This window comes from Aptenodytes forsteri, unplaced genomic scaffold (assembly GCF_000699145.1).
Source record: "Aptenodytes forsteri isolate BGI_AS27 unplaced genomic scaffold, ASM69914v1 Scaffold54, whole genome shotgun sequence".
Lineage (NCBI taxonomy): Eukaryota > Metazoa > Chordata > Aves > Sphenisciformes > Spheniscidae > Aptenodytes > Aptenodytes forsteri.
Genome location: NW_008796044.1, coordinates 16,181,693 through 16,205,363, shown reverse-complemented (window position 1 = coordinate 16,205,363; position 23,671 = coordinate 16,181,693). Strand labels below are relative to the sequence as shown.

The following is a 23,671-nucleotide window of genomic DNA, read 5'->3' as shown; positions in this document are numbered from 1 at the left end:
CGGGCCGGGCGCTGGGCAGGGAGGGGCCGGCCACCCGCCCCTCCTCCTCCCCCGCTTCCCACGGCCGTCCCACCCGATGAGTGATTATTTATTTATTTATTTTACAAGAAGCTAATAACTAACGGCATGCGCAGGTTCAGACCCTCACCCCCTCGGGCATGAAATATTTTGTCCTAATTTTTTTTCTGTAATTAATGACTTATCTCCCCCTGAGCTTCTTCCCACTGAGCGGTATCGATTACGTAGGTTAAACCCGCCGTACGACAGCACGTCGTCCGTGTGTCGCGGGTCAGGTGCGGTTATCTCGCGTGCTTAAGTCAATGCGTGTCGGTGCCCACGCCGTGCTGTGCCCACACCGTGCTGTGCCCACGCCGTGCTGTGCCCATGCCGTGCCGGCCTCGCTGCGGGTTTCGGCCTTTTGGGGAGGGGGGGGTGTCTGCGCTGCGCCCCGTAAGTGCAAACGGCATCTCCCACCTTCTCTTCTTCCTTTTACAAGCAAGCTCCTGGTGCTTTCTGCTACCGCTTCTGAATGTAGTTGCGATGCGTTGGAGGGGCTAACTGGGGACGTGGTCTTTGCAACCTATTCCTAAGCAAAATGCTGCGATCGGTGTGCTCCAGGGCCTGCATCAACCTCGGTATTTCTATTAAAAACTGTTATGGTCTAATTTCAAGTCACAGCGTTGTCTCGTCAACGCCTGTGTGCCCAGGCGAGGCCTCAGCAAGGTAACTGCAACGTCCCTAAAACTGGCAGAGAACATCTCTGCTGCCAGCCGGAGGAGTGAACTTTGTGCTGCCTCCTGGTCACGGTCCTGGACTTTGCTATCTCAAAAAAACCCACCCCCATGTTTTTTTGTAAATTAGCCTACTAATTTCATCTCTTGCCAGATAAAATAATAAATTTCAAGACAGCTGTTAGCTTTGGCAATTTTTGTATATGCTTGGAAAAAGAAGAACGTAAGAAATTCATGCCTGCAACTGTAGTTATAGCAACAACAAATCTGATATTTGTATTTTTGCAAGTCCAGTGTTGTATTTGAAGCGTAAAGAGCCTAAATCAGTTCGTTTTGGGACCCGTAAAACCCATCCCTTGGACTGGATGTATCCCAACTGAACGCAAGCGGTGGCAGTGATGCTGTTAGATTGATTTACGCTGTTTGGGGTTTTTTGTCCCTTGTTATTGGTGAAAACGTTGCTCCTTGGCTGTCCTGCATCTTAAAGCCTTGCTCGGGTCGCATTAATTGCGTTAATTCCTGCTCTGCTCGGGCTCACAGCCCCATCTGGTGGCACAGGGGCTCACACCGGTCTCTGTAGCAGAGCTGCCAGCGCCCACTCTCAAATCAAAGGCAAAAAACACCCCGAGCTGCTGAGCTGGCAGTGGGTACTTGCAGACCTCCGACGTCTTGGTGAAGCTCTGGAGCAAAACTGCTCAGCCCCTTTCTAGAAGTTCTCACAAAGCTGTGCTAGCTGCTAATATAAAGACTAAAGCAATCTGAATTTTGCTTTTCTGCAGAGAAAAGTTCTTCCCGTTAAAGCACCGCGTTTATAATACGAGTTTGAGACCCATCTCTTAGAATATACCATCTAAGTAATCACTCACGCCCTTAGTCTCTGCTTTTAGGAAAAATATCAGGCCTCTTCCAAACGCCCCGTAGAACTTTCCTCTGGCTCCGGGTCTGGCTCCGGCCTCACGCACTGATTCAGATATTTAAGCAGAGGGTGTAATCTCTTACGTCTGTGCTCCCAGGGGCTTCAGAAGAACTCCTTTTGCTTAAAAAAAAAGACACATTTAAACACATGTGCTTTGCAGAATCTAGTGCTTACACCAGTAACTTGTAATGTCTTGTAATTGTCTCTGTATTGTCAATTTTTTTTCTTTTCATTGTTAGTTAAAAAGCTCTTTGTTGCTTGCTATCTATAAATCTATTCCCGCTTTCTTAGGAATAGCGACATGCAAGTTATGTAGAATACAATCTCCTATTTTGCTTCTGTCTTTTAAATTGCAGGTATTAACCCGATATCCCTTTTAGCCTCGTAATTGTACATTTAGCGTATAATGTAAATAATCTTCTATTTATATGGCTGAATGGAATGTTTGAAAATTAATTCAATTGTTGCAGCATCTGGGTAATTCCGATGAGCGAGGGATGGGTACAGGTATGCTGGTGACCACGTTCGCTCCCGTGAAGGAGCCTGTCACTCTTCGCTAGTTTTGTACAAAAGCATTTAGCTGAACTTCATTGATCGAACAGAAACGGTGTTTCTTGGCCGTTTTAGGTTATGCTGGTCTGTGAAATCATAAACAGTAAGAAACTGTACAGTGAATTTTCCACCTCTTCACCTTTCTACAACACACAACCACAATTTCATCGTGTGGTTTTCTTATTGTTGTACAAAAGAGAAGCTCAGCCTCACTCGTGTCATGTCTGTATTTTTTTTTTTCCTTAATAGTCTTCGCAGTCTCACTGGTTGACGACAGAGGAGAGGAACCAAGTTTTACTTGATCTCAAAGCTTCAGGCTGGTCTGAGCTGGGCGAAAGAGATGCCATCTACAAAGAGTTCAATTTCAAAAATTTTAATCAGGTAAGTATTGTTACATACCACTTTTAATATAAAGGAAACGTAATTGCTTTAATTTCCGTACGATCCTGATGGGAAAACATTTATATTCAGAAATTTGGGAGCAGCCTTGTGGGGCCAAACCCTCTTGGGTTTGCCTCAACGGATTGCTGTCTGATTCTGATCTCATTAGGTGGAGTGAATTAATTCTGTTTTGTAGTTGTTAAGTAGATTTGTTCTAATATTACAATTTCTTGATTATAATATTAGGGTCAAGGTCAGGGTCGGTACTATGGGATTAGACAAATAATATTTGATCCTGATTTTTTTTTTCCTTCTTTACTAGCACTCGTAAATGAATGCTGGAAATACGTAACCGATGATCAGCAGGGTTCATTTTTGTCAGGGAAAAACTTGAGAAAAATGGGTAAATATAAGAACAGAAACTTTTGGCAAATAAGGTGGGGAAAATATGACACGTTTCACCTTCTAAGCAGGAAGACAGAGTTCTAGTATGTTCTTGTAGTAGCTGATCTCGCAGTGTCTTCGGCACGGCAGGCTACTGGTTAGACCTCGTTGGGTTTTTATTTGGAGTCAGGTTCCTGAGCCACGTCTCAAACTCGCAAGAACACATCTTGGACATCAGCTACAAACTTGCTCTAGAAATACTGAATTTATCTTGAGATCTGTGGTCAGCTACATTCCCCTAAAAAATTGCATTCTGAGGAATCATGACATTGCTTAGGAAGAAGTCACGTTCCAAGAGCATGCATTTCCCTTCTGTTTTATTTCTGAAGGGGAGGTGAGCACTTTCTCGGGTGGGAGAGGAAACCCAGGGTTTTGTTCCGGCGATGACTCTCGCTGAGCTGGTTCTTTTCCTCGCTACGGGAGGGACGCAGCGAGCTCCAGGCTTCGGGAGGCCATGGGTTTGTTGGTGTGTGTAGGGACCAGAAGCTGTGCTGTGAGCTGTTTATTTACATGGCTATGCCTAAACCCAGACCACGATTTTTTTTGGGGAAATCACAGTGAGCTAGATTAACAACAATTTGTAACGCTGGCTCTTTTTTTGCCGTTTCAGACAGTAGTTGTCATGGTAAGGAAAGCCCAGGCAGTAGAGAGAAGGTGGGTGAGGTGCTCCCGGCCCCTCTGAGCTGGGCGAAAGCAAAAGAGAAAACAACTGCAGAAAAATCCAGCTCACGAGCAGGACGGTGCTGGTCCAGGGAGCACATCCGGAGCCCCGAGTACGTTTTTTCCTGGATTGCACTTCAAACCTGAACGTTAATACAGAACAAATAGAACCGTATCAGATAATTCAGAGGGCAGTGAAGGAGGGAAGCCCATGAGAGGGAGCTCACATGAAACCTTGGTGAGATGTGCAGGCAGCTCGGAGCTGGAGCAACCAGGAGAGGCCAGCACGTTTGACACCGATGAGATAGAAGTAACCCTTGGAAGAGTTGAGATTTTCAGCCTTTGTGCTTCGAATATTCACGAAACGGCGTCTCTGCCAGGGCATGGTCAAAGTCTCTGTTGGTTCAGCACAACTAGAAATGACTTTTTTTTTTTTCCCCCCCTGAAGCTAATTAAAAAGTGGTTTTGCACACTAAATAAGTCAATTTGATCAGATGGACTTAGGCAGTGTGCCAACAGACAGGTCGAGAGACAAATCAGTGTGCTGCACCAGCAGATACCTAGAAAACCCATTGCTTCGCAGATACCTAGAGGACCCATTGCTTTGGCAAAAATTTACAAAGTTGTGGTTTTTTGACAGATTTATCTTGCAACGTAGGTAGATATCCATATGTCTTCCTAATTTGAAGATTGATGAAGCAGATACCAGTAGAGAAAGTTGAGCATATTTAAATACGCTCATTAGTAAATGATGAAGTATACATTTATACTTCTAATACATGTCATCTTAGAAAGGGTACTCAAAAGAAATTGCCACTTGAATTGTTTGGGAGATACCGGTACAGTCTCTTTCATTCTTGGTTGCCCTTCATGGATATCGGAGTAAGGCAGAAACGAGAGCAGAGGCTGGGAATTGGCTTCAAAACTGACCTTTCTGCGCCCAGCCGGGAGAACAAGCTGGGCGGGTGGGTCCTCTGCGCAGCTCTGGCTGGATCAAGGTTATTTGCGAATATCTGAAGGCAGAACTTCACCTGCTGATGTGTAGGAACTAGCTGCAGCGTCCCCATTTGCAGTTGCGGAGGGCAGAAGCCATTCCTGTTATCGTAGTCCAGGAAAGGGCTCGACGTGCAGATCCCGAGGGGATGTTCAGAGCTGGTATTAGAGAGCAAGTATTTGCCTTTCGGTAAGTTGAAGCTGAAAGTAAATTAAAATCAATGGACCTATGCTTATTGATGCTTGTGTTTAGAATAACTTAGTAAATACTGTGTTTATTACGACCTAGGGAACAAATGACAAAAGCGGAGCTATACCCGCGTTGTACTTTGGGAGAATTTAGTCCTGCAGTGAAAAAAATTGAACTTGTAGGTACGACGTCTTTCATTTCACGTAATAAATATTCTGTTTACATTATTTAAAGTGCGAGTATTTAGTAAAAGTCAGAGTACTGAGAAACATCATTTCCTCGGTGATCTTCCTGCTGCCCTTTTACAGATGGCGTAAAATCAGGTGTGTGAAAAAAAAAAAGAGTAGTTGAGCTGACATGAAAGGTATTTCAGATTTATGTTTTGCAGATGATATTGGTATGATTAATGTATTCATTGCTTCTTTTTATTGCTTCTCGCAGATAATGTTCATGATGCCTGGAAAATTCTGTGGCTTTAAAATCCATGCCAGGTTTACAAAGTCTGTGTATGTCAACAGATGTTAAGAATATAAACACAACTTTTATAATAAAGTCGTGCAAATGTGTAGACATGCGCTTGGTTTATGTTTATTATTTTCAGCATGAGAATGAAATGAAACTTCTGCGAAACAAGAGTTATTTAGATTCCGGAAGCTTTCTGGCTGAGATTAGCTCGGTTAAAAGCGATCAGCAATGGGCTGCCTTTGTAAGACTGACAAGCTAATGACACTTCTGGCTTATGGAATTAGTTTGTAACCCAGAACTTGAAAGCGCTGGTGCTGTTTGTTAGTCTGAAGATATATTTTCATGAAAACGCGCTTTGGGGGTACAGTTCTCTGAAACAAGCTGCAAAGCAGCCTGGGGTCCCAGCTGAAAGCCCCTTGTTGGTTATGTTGCTGTGGGTGCCCACCACGCACCGGTCCCGGTGTCCTGGACTGGGCAGCGCTGGTGCTGGGTGGTGGGTGCTGCTCCGTGTTCCCTTTGCTTTCAGTGTGAGACAGGCTCCTGGTGGGTGGGTGTTCTGAATCTTGTATAAAATATAAAATACACCAACAGTGGGGGGGGGGGAACCCAAAGGCAACTCAACTGTAGGGGAGAGCACCTTGTCTGGAAGAGCTGTGCTGATCGCACCAATGCATCCGTTCCTCCTTACGCCTTGCAATTGCTGCATGTTGTTGCCACTGTTGAACAGCAGGTAGGCAGCTATGAGTTAAAATTGGAGCCTTTTACCTCCAGGACCCTCGCTCGGGTCCGCTCGCTCAAGAGCCCCCTGGTTGAGTCACTTTCCCCGGGGAGCGCGCGCTTGGTGGAAACCTCTGGCCGTGAGCGAGGTCTTGGAGAGCGGGTGGGCTCGGACCGCTCCATGGCAAGTCTTGAGCCCTGCCACGCGTCTGGGCGCTGGTGAGCCTCCGTAAACCTCACAGCCACATCAGGGAGCTTATTCAGGGTCTCCTTCCCTGTCTGCAGGGCAGCTAGCAAGGCTTTCGGGTGACTGTGTAGCATCAAGGCGGCACACCATTGTGCCTTCTTGCCCATTCGTGTCTTTGCACTACTGAAACAAAATGTTTCTCTTCCAGCTGTGGAGCAAGCCCTCTGCTTCCAGTCTGCCCAAGCAAAATTCGGAATCAGGATAGAAAGTTAAATTACGCCTCCAGACCATGCCGGTAACTTCTCCCACTTATTGTTCTGCGGACTCAGAAAAGAAGATGCAGAAACGTTGGGACTATTGCTAAAAGTTGGTCATCGAGGGAGGGAAGGGTTGCTAAGGACCTTGATGTCCTGGCCTGTATCTTGGGAATTTCCTGGGATTTTCTCGGCTTTTTCCTGGGATTTTCTCGGCGTTTCAGGTCAGTACGCCTCGGGAGGGGTGATCCTGCAAAGGGGACGGATGTGGCTTAAAAATCTGAATTTCCCCCAGGTTCACCTCGAGCCCGGCCCCAGCCAGGCAGGCGGCGGGCGGCTGCGAAGGGCTGCGGGTGCAGGGTGCTGAGTGCTCGGTTTGGGTCCTTTACCCGGCTGCTCGTTTTCGCCAAATTTGCAGGAACGTCTTAACTTTGAGACTTCCACGTCTCTTGTCAAAGTCGGTTGGATTTGACCAGAGGGTTTAAGGGGCAACTGCCTGTGTGATTGCATTTCCTTAGGTAATCACGCAAAGGCAGAACATGCAGTTAGGAAATTACAAAGGTGGGCATGTTTGCTGATGGTCAGGTTCAGCATTTACAGCTGCTTTCTTTTATAGGGTAAGTTTTTAATTAAGGTTGTTTTTTTTAAAAAAAAAAAAAAAAAAAAACATGTAGGAAGTCTCCATAAGACCTCTAACGTCATTTTATAAAATGACAGGAAATCAAATGCTCTAAGAGTTTTAAAAGCTATTTTAAATATGTTTTGTGTTTTGGGGCTACAGGACACAGGCAAAAGATGAGCCTGAGCAGAGGGGACAGTAAGGAAACGCTTTGGAGGACAGTGTGTAGCGAGAGTAGAAGCACATGTGTTTCGTTGCAATTGTGGTCTCTGGGTTTTTGAGAACTTATTTAAAGATGTGCAAAAAATCTAGAATGGTTAAATAAATTCCTATTCTCACTTTGCATTTCCTTTCAAAATTTTCTAGCTCTCTTGCTTGAAATCCAGGAAAAAAAAAATCAGACAGAGCATGTTACGGTAGATGCCTTTTCCCCCCTCCCCTCCCTTGTTGAAATGCCAATTATTTTCCTTTAGCTGTAGGGAGACATACTCAGATTTGCCCCTTTAAATTGATCATCCTTGTTGTAATACCACAGTTACGCATCCGAACGAATTTGGTAGGGTATGCAATGACTACTCTTTATCTGTTCTGATGGTGGTACTTGGTGCCAGTCCCTGTAATGTAATCTGTCTCCATACTTCCTTTTCCTACTCCCGGCACGTTTCTTTGTCTTCTGCGTTGATCAGAGATTGGAAATTTTGTTTTTATATATGTAGGCAGTCTATCTCCTTGCCGCTTTATGTACTTAATCTTTTGGCTGTTTGGCTGAAATACGTCCGCGCCTTTTACGTATTGAAAACATAATATCCTTTAACCTGCAATTGCAGAGTTAAAATGAATTTTATGTTAAATATTCGGTTGTGGACCACATCTCCAGCTTTTTATATGCCACAGTGGTCTTGTGGGTTTTTTTTCTTCTCCATTGTCTGATAGTGAGGTCATTTTCAGTCCTCTGAGAAGTTTTATTCCCAGCCAGATGCGGGCCATATATTAAAAGTAGCACCTGTGGCTAATATCACAGCAGCTTACCATAAATTTACATGGTAACTAGGATTATATCTGTCAAGACTGTTAAAAAATGTCTAGATTTAATTTGATTTCCAGTATTGAAGGAGCTCTCCAACATTCTGCTTCATAACTATATTTTAAAAGTTAAAATCACTCCATTGTTAAGTTTTATAGCACTCCCAGTGCCCATTAAGTTGATTTGTTAAATGGGGGTCAGAATAAAGCAAGTTGGCTACAGGAGGATCGGAAACCAACCCATTTGTGACAAATTTAGTCCTCGCGTGTGAATCTTCTCAGAGCCCGGGGACTGATTGGATTCAGGTGCAGCTTATGTCAGTTGTGTTTAACCTCAAAGCCTGAGCAACCTCAGCCCCTGACTGTCACTTGTGCTAATCAAAAGACGAACCTCTTCTCGTTTGGGGGGGAATCGCTATTTTTAAAGTAGTGTCGGTCTGCTTGCTCCCTCTGCTAGAGTTTTGCCTTAGATTGCTTGTCGAATGAAAATAAATTATCTTTTTAATCCGCCTAGGTAGGTGCTGGTTTTCATATAGTCTCTCCTAAACTGCTTCGTTTTCCATTATCCTTTGAGTCCTCTCCCATATGCTATGATTTGTGCACCTGCAAAGTTATGAAAGTATTTCTTTTGGTAGTTATGTTGTTCACTAGCTTCCTCGCATTTATGAATACAATAACCGATTTACAATAAATCAGAATTATTTATGAGTGGATTTACAGAGTTGAGAAAACCTTTGTATCTGAAAATAATTAATTTCTGGCGTATCTGCCTGTTGACATTTCTCTTTATTAGAAACTGATAGTGAAGTTTTTGGGACTGGCAGAGGTTAACCTGCAGGCTGAAACGGAGTGAATGAACTGGCTCAAGTGTCTCGGAGCAGAGCACAGTAAAAATATATGATTCCTGGATGGTCACACCTTCCTTGAGTTTATTCTTGTGATTGACTGAGTAAATAACACTCTCGCCTCTGAGTCGGCGGATCAAGGTGCAGCTGCGGGACCTGGACCCGTTCCACCTGCCTGCACCGCTGCCTGGCACTGCCCGTGGAAGGCAGGGAGCTCGGCGTCGGGGTGAAACGAAGGGAGAAGTTCTGGGGAGATGGCTTGTTTGAAAGCTTAGGAGTCTCCTTCCCTGGCCTTGGAGGAGATGACACTGGTGCCCTGGTCAGCGTGTCCTGTTTCCAGTGATGCTTCCAGTTACCCGGCAGCCAGCGGTGGGAAATTGTGCAAAGCTAGGAAGTCCGTAGTGGTGGAAATATGTAATTGGGTTGTGTCTAGGCAGAAATTAAATCCTTGGTGCTGGGAGTTGGGAAGTACGGGATTTATTTTCTCCTTATGGCCAGTGTGGCTGGCGGGGTACAAAACCATATGTAAAGTCAGCCAGTGCTCCAGAATATTTTCAGACCGATGTTTTGCACTTGGCAACATTTCTCTGTTTTAAATAGAGTTGCCTTAGTGCATCAGCAGCCTCTTGTGTCTTTTAAAGTCCTTTACAATTTAGCCTTTCCTTATATGTCTGGGAACCATCGTTTTGTCTTTCAGTCTCTTCGTTACAACTTCACTGTTGTAATGCACATGAGAAATTCATGCCTGAGAGAAGTCAGGCAGGTGATGAGCAGTGATCGCTCCTCTTCCTACTGCGGGGTATCTTCTCTCCTCTTTGGCCAGGGTCTGTGTACAGATCCCACCGCCCTCGCGTCCCATCTGCTTGTGGCAAGTTACAGTACCGGTATCGTCGTGGCGGTACCACCAGTATCAGGCTGCCAGGATTATTTAAAATGTCATAACGTTAATCGTATTTAAATACAATTAATCATGTTTAAATTGAAGACTCGGAGTGGGTGTGTGTCCTTCATCTCTAGCGGAGGTGAAATGCAAGCTGTCCCATCCCAGGTGTCGTAGAAGTTGCATCAGTTTAATTTTTCTTGTGACTTAACTGTAATTAGGGATGCTCATTTTCTTGATGAGCTAAGTCATATTTCTCCTTAGAATAAACCAGTATTTTGTTGTTTATAATTATTGGGGGTGGTTGCGTTTCTAATTGCTGAGTTTGCCCCACCGAGTAGACCTGTTGTATCTCCATTTAAGCAGGCCACTGCTGAAATCTGCCCAGCTGACCTTTGGGCTGCTCTCCAGTTGGCTCTAATACAAATGCTTTCCTTAAAAGATGGATTTATTATCACTCAAGTAAAAATTATGACAGCATTTGCCTTATACTTGTTGCATGCATCGATCTGAAAGTGCAAAAGAAATTATTTGTCAAAATGCCTTTTGGATTTCACAAGCTGTCTTGTGGATTTAGAGTAAAGAAATGTTGCTGAAATCTGCCCAGCTGACCTTTGGGCTGCTCTCCAGTTGGCTCTAATACAAATGCTTTCCTTAAAAGATGGATTTATTATCACTCAAGTAAAAATTATGACAGCATTTGCCTTATACTTGTTGCATGCATCGATCTGAAAGTGCAAAAGAAATTATTTGTCAAAATGCCTTTTGGATTTCACAAGCTGTCTTGTGGATTTAGAGTAGAAGAAATGTTTCTCCTTTTTTTTTTTTTTTCAGCTGTACAAACTGATTGTTCACTGCGTTTGAATTAAACAGAACAAACGTTCTCTCAGCCATGCGGGCAGGGCTGCTGTACGTTCGTACCGAAAGAGAGCAAATGTGAGCAGGTCAACTTGATTTTAACTACCGTGCGGGCTCTTTCCTGGTTAAACCACCTTTGGAAAATGAATGGAAAATTCAATGGTTTTGAATTCAGTTGGACGCCTTCGTTTGGGAAGCAAATAAGACTGATGTTGCCTTTTCTGACGAAGATGGTCACTCAGAATAATGTTTTTACCTTTTCAGTTAAGGAAATCTGGTGTCTTGCAACTCTTCACACGTTAAAATTTATTTCTATGGGAGTTTGGGAAAGATGCTGGTTAAATGCAACCAGCACATCTCCCTGTCTTGGTTGTTTAACCTTTTGCATCCCCTTGCTTTTGGAATAACGCCCGACTACGTTTTCAAACCATTAATTGCCTTTTACGCTCGCAGCTCTCACTTTCTCGTACTCCCATGAAGGAGAGACACGCTTTGGGATATTATCCTCTGCAATTGTAATTAAAAATGGACTCTGGCTGGCAGAATAAACTAAAATAAAGCTACAGCGCCCCTATTTAAAAATTAACCATTACTCGCCAAAAGCACATCAAACCCACTTAGCGGACATCCGTTAATCCCGCGGTGAGCCGTTTCAGGCTTTAGTGCACACTGTTTTACACGTTAAGGGTTTTGAAGTCGCGGGCCAGCGCTGACCTTTCGCATCTGCTCCTCTCGCAGTAGGAATCTCCGCTCGCCGCTCCCCGTCAGGGCGGATTAACGTGACGAAGTGCAGCGCTTCTGCTGGCTGCAATTTCGGGTTTTGATCAGAATTATTTCTTTCACAAACAATCACGTTTGGCTAAAACGTTACATCTGCTCTGAAAAGCCACTGGCAGGCCCGCAGTTTATCGGGGTGAGGCGAAAGTAATTTTTTTATTCCTCTTTTATAAAGCTGCAAACCCACTTCACGTAGGTTTTTTTCGGGGGGAGAGCTTCCCTTCTTCCTCTTCCCCTTGCCCTTTTCTTCCTTTAATTTTGTTGGGCTGAGATGAAAAGTTGCTTTGGACAAACACAAAGCTGGCTGTGGTGTCTTGGAGGGGTCTGGTGGGGAACGTGCTGATGAGCGGGGAGCCCCGTGCTGAGTCAGCACCGCACCGTTGGGTTTATTTAGTGCTAAGGGTGCTTTGTAGGAAAAGGTTTTTTATTCCTAGGATCAGAGGGGAAAGTCCCGATTTCATGATCTAGTGTGGTTTTCCTCATGCTGTGATGAGAATAACAGTAGGCAGTTAAATATATGTCTGTGTATGACCAAGGTGTCCCTGGTTGGGAGAATCTTTATTCCGTGATGCGGTGGGTGGGTGCTTGTAGCAAGCAAAAATACTGTTTGCTGTACAAGCCCAGGACGTTGTGTGTATGCATGCGTCTTGTAACGCCTGATCGAATAAAAAACCAGAGGTGTACAAAGGGTTTCCTTTTGTAGTGTGCTCGTATGAATTTCTAAAAGAAATTTGACGTTCACTGGAGGACTCAAAATTAGTTTTTGTCTCCCCTTGTGAGCCCAGCTCTCTGTTCCCAGGCGTACCGGCGTACAAATGGTGCGGGCTGCCCAGGGGAATCCTTGTGTCTTAGTGAAAAACCAACCAACCAACAAAAAAACCATGGAACCTCTCAAAATCCTGCACATCGGATGTACTCTGCCACTTCCAGAGTGCTTGGAGCACACGAAGGGGTCTGAAGACAGTTGAAAATGCTAAGTATAGGTTGTCTATCTAAATTGTTGGCAGTTAAGTGAGCCTGGTTCTTAATAATGTAACTTAAGGTAGCTGCCTTTGCCCATTTCTCCATGACCTGCACCAGCCATTCTTCCACATACCAGAGACAGGAGATGAAGCACGGGTCTGGCTGACCTACAGGTCACAGAGGAAACAGCGGGCATGGCAAAGCAGGCAAGGTACCCAACTGCTCCGAGGTTGAAGGATGCCCCGAAGAGAAACATGTCACCTGGGAAGATGCTCGCTCTCTCCTGCTCTTTCTTCAAAGGATCTGTTGCTTCTAGACTTGAAATGTCTGTCTTGAAAATAATATTTGAATTTTATAGTGCAATATAAATTAAAAGCCTGCCAGTGCTGGCCCGGGTGAGTCTCCTGCTGAGTGCACTGCCCCCATGGATCATCTCCTCTCTTCTGCTATAAGAGGCGTCCAAACAGAAGACCCATCCTGCCAATACGGCAGGATGCTTTCAGCAGCTCGGTTGAGTGAAATGATTCCCTGACTGGATCTGCAGGAGATGTTCCTCAGTTTGCTTTATCTCATAGCATTAGGTCTTTTTAGATTCTGGCTTGGCCAAGAGGGTGATTGGAAGACCTCTCCAAACTCCTCACACCTCCATCGTGATTTCTCTGTCGCATGTTTGAATTGTTGACCTTGTCTTTAAAAAACCAAACCAAAACAAAAAAGCTGACAGTGTAGTGGGTAGGAGGACAGTGGAAGATGAAATGGTCATGAGACCAGCCGATTCTTCTCTTAATCCATCATAAAGCAATGCCTTTCTTATCACTCTTTGATGTTTTCTTAGGATCATAAATGGCAGAGATTTAGAGGATTATCAGAGGCAGGATATGATTGCCCTTGGATACTCAGCAGAGAAGATTTTTGGATATTAAACTGGTAGTATGTGTAATCTTGGCCAAAAGACCAAGGAAAACTTTGCCTGAGCGCTCCCTATGTTATCAACAGCATGTATGGCATGTGAACTTCATTTTCATGTCTACAGAATGAAATCATTCCTTTGCATGAGTAAAAAGAAACACGGGGGGGGAATCAGTAGTATTTTGTTCTGCTGTGGCCAGGTCTGTTCCATCCAAAACGTGGTACGATGGGATACTGAACTTCTCTGTTCTACACCGTAGCCGAGCGGTTTAGCAGAGTTTGAGGGTCAGAGGGTTTGAGCACCTTTTTGAAGTGGAGCATTTAGGTAAATTAATTCTCATTTGGTCTGTTTTGCAATGGCTTCATGTCGTGGGCTGGCACCGTGTGATCGAGGATGGTTTCTTGCCCGAGCGGCAGCATCCTTGTACAGCACGGAGCCCACCGGTGAGCAGAGTGCCTTAGCAGAGGGTTCAGGTGCCTGAATTCAAAAGGTTGGAACTGGGGACTAACTGCACCTTGTTACTAGTTTATTTTTATAGTGGTTTGTGTGATGGCTTTATTACAGTACAGCCAGGGGTTTGATTTGCTGGGCCAAACATTTGCTTTAACAAGTAAAATTATCATCGTTCTTTCAGTTGCGCAGCCAAGAGAGTTTATTATTTTAAGTGACTGATTGCTTTAGCAGGTGCTCGGTTAATGGGGGCTTCGCTGTATTATTTAATGTTTTCAGGTAGGGTGCAAAAAGTTCATTTAAAAAAGTCATGTTTCTTGAAATAGCCATTTTATTTGGTGTAAACCTCCTAAGTGCAACCTTTATATTCCATTTTTGAGCACAAAGCACACAAAAATGTCTTGGGAGGTGGAGAGCCACATTTAGCTGACGACATGGCTGGAGGATCTCTTCCATGTTCTAGTTCAGTCCTGAAACCTGGGATTATTTTCCTTCTTTTTCTCTAAGATCTAATTTAGAGATCTACGTTTTTGAATAAATAAAATAATATTTATGAGGTTATGTTTACCTAGAGTGCTAAGGAACTGGAACTGGGGGGGAAGCATTTATTTTGAATATTTCTATATGAAGTGATATATCACAAATACCACGGGACCTTGTTCTAGGTTTGGTTGAGATTTAGGATGTCTACTTATTTTGCAGTAGTCTTTATAGGCAACTATAATTATTTTTATCTACCTATAAGCAAATGAACGTATTTTGTAATAAGGTTGTATTGAGCCAGTGGAGTCTAGGCTTGAAACTTTTATCCGTCACAGAAAGAAGTTTTTATGCTGCTTTAAGGCATCTCTATGTTCTCTCGCTTCCACTCCCTCAAGTTTATAAATCTTTTTGGTGGAAGAGGTGATTAATTTTGGCGTGAAGTCTGTTCATTGAATCACCGAGCATATTATCTGCTTTCTGTTCATGAAATCCAGGTGCAATCACTTACAGTAATAAAAATGAGAATAGGAAAAATGATCCGAGGCTGCTGGAAAAGTCAAGATGTGACAAGGAAGACGGTGTAATGGATGTAACATTTTGTGTCATGTTATCACCAATAAGAGAAAAATAGGTCTAAATTCAGGAGTTGTAAAAATCCTGATATAAACAGGCTTGTAAAAGATAAAGTTGAGGTTTGTCGTGCAGATTGCACGCGAGGGTATTTCACACACTTGGCGAGCACGAGGGGAAGAGGAAAGCAAAGCAAGGAGAAGGCTTTAAGAGCAGGTCAGTGCTCTCTACCTTCCTCTTAGTCCCTTTTCTTGCATTGATCCCCGTATCCCTTGGCCTTAGCAGAAAATTTGTCTTTGTTTTTCACACCAGTTGAGTCTCAGATGGGGCAAATTACGCTTGCACCTGCTTTATGACAAAGTGATGTCATAGCTTAGGTCACTGTTGAGCTTGGAAGATGAAGCCTTTGACTCAGAGCTCTTTTGGAGAGCTGCATCTCGAGCATCATCAGGACAGTGTCGCGTCTAGTGCCGCACCTGGTCTAGATTGTGCCGAGCGAGTGTAAACTTCCGAGCGGCTTGGGCTTTTCCTGGGACGGCATTCCTGAAATTGCCTTCTGTCATCTCCTGCGGCTCTTGACATTGTACCGGTACCTGGGTGAGAAACGTCCCCATTGAGGAAAGGCCATGCCTCCGAGCTCCGCTTCTCTTTGCCTCCATTTATTCTTCATGTTCTTCAAATTGGTAAATCATATGACAATAAACAGAAATACCCTCAATGAAGAGAGAAGGGGAAACTGTTGTTTATCTGGTCAGGTGGTTTAGATTAGCAGTGATGCTGGTCTGTATTATGTTACTTTAAATCATAGTGTCCCAACAGGACATAAATTATGAAGATTGTTACAGTATGTTTCATCCAATGTAAGATCAACAAATTGGAATAATTTTTTTTTATAGGAAAGTCAGTGCTTTGGCAAGGTTATTGTTGAAGAATTTAATTTAACTTGAGCTTTGCTTGCATTATTTCTTAATATATAAAAACTATTTGCATAATGTATGAAGTATAAACATTTTTAGAATCAAAGGCAAGAATGCCTTTTCCAAGATTACATAGAGTGGCAAACTACTTAGAATAGATCAGTGTTTGTGCTTTTGCTGTCAAAAATGTTTGATATAGAGCTGGCGAGCTAGTTTCTTCACCGACATAATTGTAAACAAGTGTTGGGAGACAGAAACAGCGTTCTTTGTAGAACATGGTGTAAAGGTTTTCACATACGCCGCTGCAGATCTAACATGGAGAGCAGTGTTTACAGCTGTAATACGAATATAAATAGGTAACTTTTTTTAGAGAGCGAAGCAGCATTTCACTTTTGAATAAATGATGTGTGCAGATAAGTATGGGGGATGCAAGCAGTCAGCTCTGGATTTTAAAAGGATATGGTAAACGCAGAAAAGCATAGACAAGTTGGAAATTGTAGTTGTGGGGTTTTTTTAGTTTCACGTTTCATTATGAAGACAGAAATGGCATCTCAGTACATGCCAGTATGTCTGTAGTATTCCTCTTCCATCCTTTCCCTTTATTAGTGTCTTTCAGAGTCAGGAGTACCGCTTTCCCCAACCCTGAGCGATGCTTGGGGAATGGGAAGGTTGGCTGCATTCACAGCGTTTTGCTGCTCAGGCTATTAAAGAGGAGAAACCAAATTTATCTACCTGTGATTTGTTAGGTGGTGTTCACCTTCAGGATGGCGTAGTGCCATCTCGGGGGTGGGATGGAGGGAGTAGGGAGACGCAGGCACAGCGCCTGAGCCGGCTTGTCCATTGCTTGCACTCTCACCGGAGAGATGGGGACGTGAATAATCTGAGTTTGGCTCTGTTTTGGGGTATGGTTTAGTTGCGTTCTGAAGGACTGCCCCGCTGTTCTTGGAAAGGTATTAAAAAGGGGAAGAGCAATGGGAAGGTGTTCCCCTGGTTTATGTCGTGGATGAATCCAGACAGGGCCAAAAGAAAAAAAGAAAAGGAAAATATCTAATGCCACATGGATCCGGTGTCCCTGGGGACGGTTCAGGGAGGGTGATGATGCCAACGGGGAAGAATCCCAAAATGGGCACGTGGTTTTGAGAATGAATACCTGTCCGCCTCTGCTGCCATCCCCTTCCTAAATACTGGTTGGATTCCCGGTTTTTTGTGTTTTAATCATGTTGTCACTTTGAGATGAAGAGTGTGGCCTTGTGAGACGATTTTTGCATATTTGTAAGGTAAAAGTCTGTCTTAATGGAGTAAATAGAATTAAAATAAACCAAACCCTGGATTTTTCTTGAGAGCACAACGGAAAATGTCATGAGATCAAGTCAAACCCTTGTGACTAGCTAAACATAACTTAAAATAGCTCGACATTAAAGAGCTTTTTCCTTTTATCTGCTGGCCTGTAGCTCACTGTTAGGTGGTAACGTCAGCTGGATATGTGAAAGCTTCTGCAGTTTGGAAGTGAACCTTAATGATTTGAGTTTATTGTTGTTATAAGTGTTAAACTGCTAAGGAGAACACGTGCTATATACTGTGCACAAGGGTATTTTTTACTTGGGTGAATGGAAAGCAAATGTGTGAAAGCAAATCTCTCGCCTTGTATGACAATGTCACTATAACTTGTTTTATTTATTCATTTCCCACTCCTAAATGATACAGATGCAGCCCGGGTGGGTGGGGAAGGGAAGACAGGTAGCCCTTGCACTGCAGAAGGTCAAGGTTAATGCTACCTCCAGCGTTATAATGACAGATGGGAGGCAGAAACCTTAATGTACTTGTGATTAGCATATGGTTTCCTTGGCTGAGTGTCCGAAGGATTTAAGAAGCCCGGGTACGCGCTTCATAGCGTACACATTTTAAAACAAATAAATAAAAAGTGTGTACGGTTATATTGTCGAGCCTTTCAGCTGTTTTTCTTGAATATCTCCGCTTTTGAGTCAAGTACTGTCAGGTGCTTTGTTCTGGAGATGCACCGGGGTAATCCGTCACTGGGGACTCGCGGGTGGGTGATGTATTAGCACAACATACCGACCTGTGTTCCTTTGATGTATAACTCATCAAGATAATGTTGGCAAGCATTGTACAAAAGCAGCGTGTTTAAAAAGTATTAAGATGAATTGATTCCTTGCTTAAGAAGTGTGAAAGGAAGAATAATGGCAGATTAGCTCTGGGATGCCGCAGTTCTCCCGGAGCCGTGCCGCGTTGTGCGGTGCGGAGGGGCGGAGGGAATTTCATCTTTCTTCCCACTTCTGACAGCAAAGTGTCTGGCCCTGGTTTTCCCATTCTCAGGCAACAAAAGCCACATTAAGTCTTATTTCGTGATAGCGTGTTTTGTCACTTTCAAAAGCAGTTTGGCCAGCCCCGAAACATTATGTGATAACTGAATTTTGAATTGATTCCTTGCTTAAGAAGTGTGAAAGGAAGAATAATGCCAGATTAGCTCTGGGATGCCGCGGGTCTCCCGGAGCCGTGCCGCGTGGTGGGGGCGGGGGGCGGATGGAATTTCATCTTTCTTCCCACTTCTGACAGCAAAGCGTCTGTTTTCCCATTTCCCATTCTCAGGCAACAAAAGCCACATTAAGTCTTAGATTTTTTTTTTTTTTTTTTTTTTTTACTTTATTAGGTTAACTTATTCTCTAAGAGTAGCCCTGATTTTTATCTCATGGAGACATGATGTGGCTGGTAGTATTTAAAAACCAGTTTAGAAGTGATATTATGACTGAAACACCATTAGTTTTTAGTTCCTTCCTTCATGATCTTAAAAGACACGAAGGGAAGAGACGTACTGGCACACCCAAGGCATCTTCTTGTCTGTGCAGAATTGCTTGTTCTAGTGCCGTTCACGGTTCATTACAGGGATTTTGCAGTCTGCCATGACTTGGGCGATGTGATGAATTTATTTAGAATAACCTGTATGCCTGGATGTTATTTTAGCCCAAATGTCCTAAAAGGATTAGGTTGACAATGTCTGCCTAATACGCCTGTTACTGAAATATCAGAATACTTTGTAATGTTTAGTACATCAAAGTCTCTTTTAATACTTCGTAATGGCTTCTAGAAAATGCTCAAGTCCTTTCTTTCTCCTCTCTTTTTATTTTTCAAGGAAAAATCTGAAAAAGTTCTCATTAGGGGCCGAGGGGCTGCAGACCTCTGTTATTAATATAGCGAAAGTCAAGATTGTATTGGGTCTTACTGTCGTGAGTAAAGTACTTGCCGCACTTTCATCAAGAAATGTGTGATGGTCTGATAAACTCTGCCCACCAATGCAGTCTTGACAATGATCTTGCACTGCAGACTGCTTAATAATTTTCATTATTTTTAATTAAAGTTGAAGAAGTGCAGACTCCTGCTCAAATTAAGGTTGGTTGTGTTGCCGGAATGTGGTAATTACTTTAATTGATCACAAGATAGTTTCCTTGATCACCAATTAGACCAAATTACCGATCAAGTTTCAAGACGTGAAGAAATGTCCAAACTGATTTTCTGTAATAGTGTTTTCATATCTAATCAAACCTAAATATCTTTTCCTTCCAGAGTCAATTGTATTTTCCCAAAGAAAGGTTACGGCTCTACAAATATAAAGGTGATTCATAAACAATAGCGTTCCAATTCATTTAATTAGCAAAGGAAGTATTTAGGATCTTAATGGAGATTGCGCTGGTGAAATTGCTCGGTAGAACTGTAGCTCATTTTCTTAGTGGGAGATACTTTTTGCGTATAATTAAAATAAACTAAAATGCAAGAAGTAAGTTGCTTTGGGTAACGTGCAACGAGGGAGAACGTCTCTGAGCAGAGCGGGGCATGCAGAAAGGCGGGCACGTCTGGCGGGCGGGCGTGCTTCGTCCTTCGCTGTAACACCAGATCGCCCTGGCTGGGACAGTCGTGGTCAACTGGAGCAACGAGCAGCAGGACCCGTCCTGGGGAGGGTCCTCTGCACCAGAATTAACTCCTTTTCATGAGTCGGACAGCCCCAAGTTGAGTGCTCTTCGGGAAGATGAACAGTGTTAAGACCAGTGACTGTTCTATCCAACTGGAGACTTTTTACTGTCTGTGGGGGAAGAGGCAGTGGGTTGGCGTGGTGGTCCACTCATCGGAGAGGATTTGGTGGCTCACCGATCGGGAGGATTTGGCATCCCAAAGCGTGAAGGAAGGTCTGCAGAGCAGATTAATTTAGTAGACTCGTTTGCTTGCGTAGTTCGCTCTGTCTGCCTTCCGCTGGAGCGATGGTTATTGTCACACAATCAATGAACTGTGCTTGTGTAGCGTAACCTGCGTATATACATAGGTGGGTGAGTTCCTGGGATGGACAGGCAGACGCTGGTAGAGCAAACATGAACCTGGTAGGGTTTTCATAAATTTAACGTATTTTTTTCCTTGCTGCTTCTTTGCACAAAGGCAATCTAGTTGCAAACGCAATTGCTGCTTTAAACTTTTGGGGACGTTTCTGTGTATAGATTGTTGTGTTGCAAATAGCATTCCTGTTAAGCCCGTGGACACTCTAAAAACATTTAAATCTAATATCTTTCAGAACTATTAACGCAGAAGTGTTCCAAATCATTGCTAACATCTAATGCACAATTTGCAGCTTTCTGCTTCAAAGCGTGCTGCTGAAACATTTGCAAATTTTTAAAAGTAATCGTTCACTTGAAGTAAAACTAAACCAAGCGAGAGCTTCAAGGGAAGTTAGGTTTTCCCGAATTTTGGAATGCTCTTGGGTCAAAGAAAAAAGCTTTTTAATTGCTGACAGTTTGGTGATTTCCAAATGACAAACCTCATTGGAATGATTTTCTCTGATTATAACGTTTGCATTCATTTGACTGGCAAAGCGACTAACAAAGTCATACTTCATCCAGGCACTGATTCTTTTTTTGCTTAAAGGTTTTTGTAATTTGTGAGAGGAAAAAAGACTGAAACTATTATCAACCATTATATGTTATTCATTGACCACATGTTTGTTTGAAACGGCCATCGCTTGGTGGAATGCAGGCTATATACATTCTCTTCCATAAATTAGCACTAAAAAACTACCTAAATCAGGTAGGGTTTTGTTGAGCTTGTTGTATTATAATATGAACCAGACTATAACGTGGATGTTACTTTTGCTTTGCATGTTAATTCAGGTCCTGAACTCCGATGGATGGAGCTCAGTACGAACAAAGCCCGCTGACTTAGAGGCGTCCTGCTCATGCACTGAGGCCCTTCGGGCCCCGCTGTGTAATTGTGTTCTTGATTTACATGGACATTCTAATTTTCTTTATAACATAGTGATTTGCTCCTAAGTATTTTGGCAAGGGCCTGCTATTATTTTCTTCTTGAGGCTGTGATAAAACCTGCGTGTTGGGGGAGCGTGCGGGGGAGAATATAGGGGCAGAGGATTGGGAAACCTATTTTAGCTCATTTTAAGGGAAAATATTTTCTCATAAAGCAGAGGGGCAAACCCACCTGCCGCCTTTCTCCCCCCAGTAAAATAAAGAGCAAAACAGTTACATGAAAGGATGTGTTTCTGGAATTGGTATCTGTCTAGTACAGGAATACCGTGGCACGATGCTTAATTAGAAACGGCACGTTTCTAAGATGCGGTAAGGGATGAGGGGTTTGGGATGGATGTTTAAAATCGCTGTTGGATGCCAAAGGTAAAATCATTGCTCTCGTGCAATGGTTTTGAATCCTGCAGTAGGTAACGTTGAGCAGAGCGATTTACCGGGGTCTGAAGGGGATGATTTCAGCAGTCGCAGGAAATGCATCGGTGGCACGAGAAGGTGAAATGCTCCTTTAACACACACAAACCCGAGGTGCAGCAATCTGGAGCGTCTCTAGGAGTTTTTGAGATTTTTTTTTTGGACTGAATCTTGCGGATCCGCTGCCAGTCCTGGCAGGTGGAGGAGTGTTTTCCTCTTTGCTCTTTCTCTCCTTAGGCTTTTGGATTTATGACACGTGTTGCTCTACAAGCAGAGAAGATGAATCACCACCCGGAATGGTTTAATGTCTACAGCAAGGTAACGTGTTCACCAGCCCTAGTTACGGGCATGGCAAGTTAAGGACACCAAACCACTGGCCCATTCTCTCTGCCCTTTTTTGTAGCTTATATACAAGATAAGGGAATGGAAAGATGTTGCGTCTTTTTAAAGAGATTTGAGATTTTAAAGAGATGCTGAGATATTTGTAGTGGTGAGGAATTAGGAATCAACCTCTTTGCGGTTGTTACCAACCCCATGGTTTGGACCTGTTGCTTCACGTCTCTGGCTGAGACGTAAAAATAAAATAGAAGCCTTTAAACTCTTATTTAGCCAACCTGAATAAACAGCTGTTTTGAAACTACTCACCAACTCTCATTCCTTTCTGTGCAACCAGTCGGGAGCCCAGCGGTGTGGGGTAGCAGACCGTCGATGTGTAGGTACCTAAATGGGAGCCTGGCAGTCTCAATTTAGGTTTGATTTTTTAAAAAATTGTGGGCTCCTATGTCTCAACATAGCAGCTTATAAAATTGGTTTATAATATTACCTAACTGATGGTGGTCTCGCATTTACAAGGGTTACAAGGTATACTGCAACCCTCGAATGAAAGGTGCCGTGTGAAGGGGGAAATTATTGCTCTCCCTTTATTTTTATTTTCTAATACTTCTCACTGCATTGTATCGAGTTGTTTGTGAGGAACATCCCCACCTCTCCCCCCTAACAGAGGCATCCCAGCACAGGCTCCTCCTCGTCAGCCCTGTAGGTCGCCCTGTTTAAGGGGACATTAAATGATCACCGGACAAAGTCCTGATCACCTGCTCTTCATGATTTTCTTGGCTTTCCAGAATATTCAGAATTTATCTTTTTTTTTTCTTCCTCTTCTCTCTTCCCAAAATCTCAGTCAAAGGAGAGACAAAGTAATGCCCAACTTGTCATCTGGCTTAGTCTAAACAAACCCATGCAGGCAGCTGCCTCATAGCAAAATGCACCAGTCCGTTTGTTTTTCTTTTTGAAATTAATCTGCAACAAGCTCAACAATTTTTTCACCTTCAGGGTGCTGGTTTTTAACAAAACACATGAGCCCCTGACTCCGCTGTTGGCAGCTTGGTCACTGGCCCAGGCTCTTCGTGAAACCGATGCGTGGAATTTAAATGTAAAGAATGAGTTATTTAATCAGACACCTCCTCTTGGATGAGACCCAAGAATGCAACGCCTGTTTTATTCTGCGAAGGGGCTCGCTTTGGTTAGGCTTCAGGCTCTGTTAAGCCTCCTCACCTACAACGTCTTCTGGTTTACATGAGGAGTGAGCGTCCAGCTCGCTGCTTGCCAGGAGCATCGCGTAAAACCAGTTCACTACAGAGACACGCGGCTTTCCCGATAAATTGCTACTAAGCCTACGTGGCAGAGATCAAAATGGCTTTGTAACCCCTTTCTTCTCCTTTTTGACAGGTTCACATAACACTGATTTCCCACGACTGCGGTGGACTGACCAAGAGAGATGTGAAGCTGGCTCAGTTTATTGACAAAGCTGCTGTCTCGGTGTAACAAAGATGTAAAACGTTTTAATACAGTGTCCACCAACATTTTGTTTTTAAATGGTATCCCTCATTCCTTGTATCCCTGATTTCACAAACCCCCTGAGAACAAGGTATTTTGTAGAAAGAGTGGCTTAGCTTGCTTTGCCTTTTAGTCTGAGACCCCTCTGGATGCCTGTGCTTGTCCTTTGCCATTGCTGGCTCCGCCTGAGGATGTAGCAAATAAACCAGCGACAAATAAGTTTTGAACAATCCTTTTCTAGAAACTTAAAACAGGCTGGAATGAAAGCGGGAGCCCACCCTCAAGTGTCGGTGTTCCCCACGCCCACGGGGGCTGAGGCTGGTGGGAGGA

General features: G+C 43.6%; 1 protein-coding gene across 1 annotated transcript; it reads left to right on the top strand.

Annotated features, from left to right (window-relative positions):
* The first annotated feature begins 384 nt into the window (after nt 1-384).
* PCBD2 (pterin-4 alpha-carbinolamine dehydratase 2) lies at nt 385-23,364 on the top strand. The gene is made up of 4 exons (XM_009286073.2): nt 385-450; nt 2,449-2,580; nt 21,746-21,826; nt 23,234-23,364. Exons 1-4 carry the CDS (start codon nt 385-387, stop codon nt 23,327-23,329), a joined length of 375 nt encoding a protein of 124 aa, XP_009284348.1. The 3' UTR covers nt 23,330-23,364.
* The last annotated feature ends 307 nt before the right edge of the window (nt 23,365-23,671 follow it).